This window comes from Macrobrachium nipponense, chromosome 43 (genome assembly GCF_015104395.2).
Source record: "Macrobrachium nipponense isolate FS-2020 chromosome 43, ASM1510439v2, whole genome shotgun sequence".
NCBI classification, from domain to species: Eukaryota; Metazoa; Arthropoda; class Malacostraca; order Decapoda; family Palaemonidae; genus Macrobrachium; species Macrobrachium nipponense.
In genome coordinates this window covers 5,399,252-5,402,550 of record NC_061104.1, presented here as the reverse complement: position 1 = coordinate 5,402,550, position 3,299 = coordinate 5,399,252, and the positions used below count along the sequence as shown (strand labels likewise).

The window sequence follows — 3,299 nt, the reverse complement described above, 5'->3', positions numbered from 1 at the left end:
TACCAAAATGTTACGCTATCTTTCAAAATGGAATGAAAGAGCATAAATAATATTCAATCACAACTTTCTTCACCGATGACAAAATGATTTTTCTACCATAAAATAATACATATTAAACTTAGTCATTCCACAGAGTCGTAGCTTCTAACAGTTGCTGTAATTTCACTGACATAAAAATGGAATGAAAGAGAATAAAAAATATTAAATCACAACTTTCTTCACCGACGTCAAAATGGTTTTTCTGCCATAAAATAATAAATATTAAACTTAGTCACGCCACAGTGTCGTGTTTTTTAAATCTCGTTGCCTCGCGTTGCCTAAAATCACGAACCCTCAGCAATGTTTGGGCAAAACTGTTTTGCCTAAAGGCGAAAGTGTTAAGTGTTAGTGTTATGTGACCAGCAACATAAACGTTGCACAGTTTCATGCCTACCGGGAACCAGATGTAAACAGTTATATAAGTTCTGTAAACAATACATGAATTTTTTATCTTCATTAAAATAGATTTTTTTTCCTGTTTGTTTTGTTTTTTTTTTTTCTATATTTTTTTATCTTCATTAAAATTTATTTATCTATTTTTTGGTTTTCTGTATTTTATACAAGATTGACTAAGACAATATGCTATAAATAATAGAAAATATGTTAAAATAGTATGGAATAAAATTGTTTTATATTCCCCAAAAATATTGCGATACCAGGAAACAAAATTCTATTATATTTTTCCTCAAAAATACCGCCATACAATGGAACAAAATAACATCTAAATTTCCCCAAAAATATCGAGATATCATGAAATAAATTTCATTTCATTTAAAAAAAAATAATAAATAAATAAAAAAAAATCGCCACAGTACGGAACAGAATTCTTTCAGTACCGCATATAGTGGATCACATGAGGTGCACTGATGTCACAGCACTCCTACGAGGAAAAAAATCGCATATAGTAAAAAATAAAACCATGACCTGGGTACTGAAAACTCTTAAAATGGGTCAAAAGAAGAAAATAACATTATGTATTTAAAAAAACATGACCTGGGTACTGAAGACACTGGGAATAGGTCAGCGGAAGAAAAACTACATTATATTGTGAAAAAAAAATGGCTGGGTATGGGTACTGAAGGCACTGAAAATAAGTCAAAAGAAGAAAAAATGCATTATATTGTAAAAAAAAAAAAAAAAAAAAAAAAAAAAAAAAAAAAAAAAGCTTGGTACTGAAGAAACACTAGGTCACAGGAAGAAACACTGTATTATATTGTAAAAAAAAAAAAAAAAACACAGGGCATAGGTCACAAGAAGAAAAACTGCATTATATTGTGAAAAAAAGGCTGGGTACTGAAGACACTGGGTATAGCTCAAGAGGAAGAAACACTGTATTATATTATTAAAAAAAAAAAAAAAAAAAAAACATGACCTAGTAGGTATTTGAGACACTGGGTATAGCACCTGGGCATCACTGACCTTCGCGTATAGAAGCCAGGGCGAGCTGGTTGAAGACAATGGCTTCGCAGACGTCCCCATAACCACACAGGCTCATCTGAGAGGCTGCCAGGCAATATGGCGTCGCCAGTAGTACTACTAACAACAGACTGGCGTACCTCATGGTGAAGTTTTTATCCCTTAATATTCACGGGAGGATTTTTTCTTTTTTCTTTTATCTAGGATGGAATACCTCTTAGATGGGTAGTACTTTTCCTGAGGCAGTGAAGTGCGTTCTGAAAAGTATTTTTTGAAAAATGGCGCTGTCAGAAATGGCAGATAGATCTGAAATATTTTTGAAAATTAAAACAAAAAAAGCACTAGTAATGCAATACTTATTTCTGAAATAAAATGAACACACTGAAATGGCAGATAGTTCTGAAATATGTTGAAAATTAAAACATCGAATATGCAGTTTTTAAGAGCTGATAAATTTTTGGAAAAACACTGTAAAAGGGATAGTTGTTTATGAATTCCTATATAAAAAAAAGCACTGGAAATACGATATTTATTCCTGAAGTTTAAAAAAATGCACTGAAAATCGATATTCATTCTGAAAATATCAGTAAAAACACTGGCAAAGCTGTTTTCATTCCCACACAAATAGTAATATATATATATTTCTGAAGCGTTTAAAAAAAAAACACACAGCACAGTCGATATTTATATCTGGAACAACACCTAATCCTGAAGTGAATATATTTTGAAAAAAAAAACGTAAAAGCTATGCTTACTTCTGAAGCGCTTTTATTTTCTTTAACAAACACCGTGAATGCGAACCGTTTAGAGCGCAAACGACGACTGAAATGAAGGAGAACCGATGAAACGCACCGAATTTATCCAAGAAGAAGAAGAAAAGGAAGAAGAAAAAATAGATTCAACAACGAGCGATTGGTATTCGCGTCGTGTCTCTGTGGCCGCCACAAAGTGACTACTAGACTGACTAGTCCTCTTGCACTCACAATACATGCGAACCTAAAGCTTTCTTTTATGTTGTTTTGTTTTGTTTTCCTTATGGGATACGAACCTAATTTTTTTATAGCTTACGAACCTAAAGCTTTTTGTTTTGCTCTTATGGGATACGAACCTAATTTTTTTGGCTTGTTTTTTTATAGCATTCGAACCTAAAGCTTTTTTCGATTTGCTCTTATGAGCTACGAACCTTTTTTTCGCTTTTTTATAGCATACGAACCTAAAGCTTTTTGTTTTGTTCTTATGGGCTATGAACCAAATTTTTTTTTTTTTGCTTTTTTGTTGCATACGAACTTAAAAACACATTATAATTTTTCTTTTTTTTTTTGCCTTCTTCTTTATGCATGATGATTTTTTTGGTGCTTTGACTTTTTTTTGCGTAGCATACGAAACTAATTATATGTTTTGCTTTATGCCTATATGAACCTGAAATAATAATATACTTATATATTTTCTTGTTTTTCTTTTGTCATACGAGCTTAAACTTTTTCTTTTGCTTTACTTATGGTAAACTAATCTAAAACATTTTTTGTTTTTCCTGATTGTGTCTTACGAACCTAACATAATAAGATTTTTCATGGCATACGAACATGACATTATTTTGCTTTTTTTAATGTCATACGAACCAATATATTTTTGCTTTGCTTACTGTATGGCATATGACCACGAATGTCATACGAACCTAAACAGTTTTGTTTTGATGACTTTGCTACATACGAACATAAACTATTTTTTTGAAAAATTATTTTTTATGTCATATGAACTTAAAATGTTTTATTTTTTTTTCTGTGACATACTAAACTCTTTTCAATGTCTCACGAAGCTAAATTATTATGGTTATTTTGCTTTCT

The 3,299-nt window shown here is 31.2% G+C and overlaps 2 protein-coding genes across 2 annotated transcripts in view; both read right to left on the bottom strand.

Annotated features, from left to right (window-relative positions):
- LOC135213781 (fibrinogen beta chain-like) overlaps positions 1-2,350 on the bottom strand; it is a 6,681-nt gene extending 4,331 nt beyond the window's left edge. The window contains exons 1-2 of the mRNA XM_064247909.1: positions 2,211-2,350; positions 1,459-1,761 (exon numbers count right to left, since the gene is read on the bottom strand). Coding sequence (XP_064103979.1) covers positions 1,459-1,600 — 142 coding nt within the window. The 5' untranslated portion in view covers positions 1,601-1,761; positions 2,211-2,350. The remainder of the gene's footprint in view (positions 1-1,458; positions 1,762-2,210) is intronic.
- The window catches only part of LOC135214010 (uncharacterized), a 141,659-nt gene extending 139,254 nt beyond the window's left edge, over positions 1-2,405 (bottom strand). Inside the window, exon 1 of the mRNA XM_064248113.1 lies at positions 2,308-2,405. The gene's annotated coding sequence lies outside the window, so the exon portion shown is untranslated. The remainder of the gene's footprint in view (positions 1-2,307) is intronic.
- Positions 2,406-3,299: the final 894 nt, after the last annotated feature.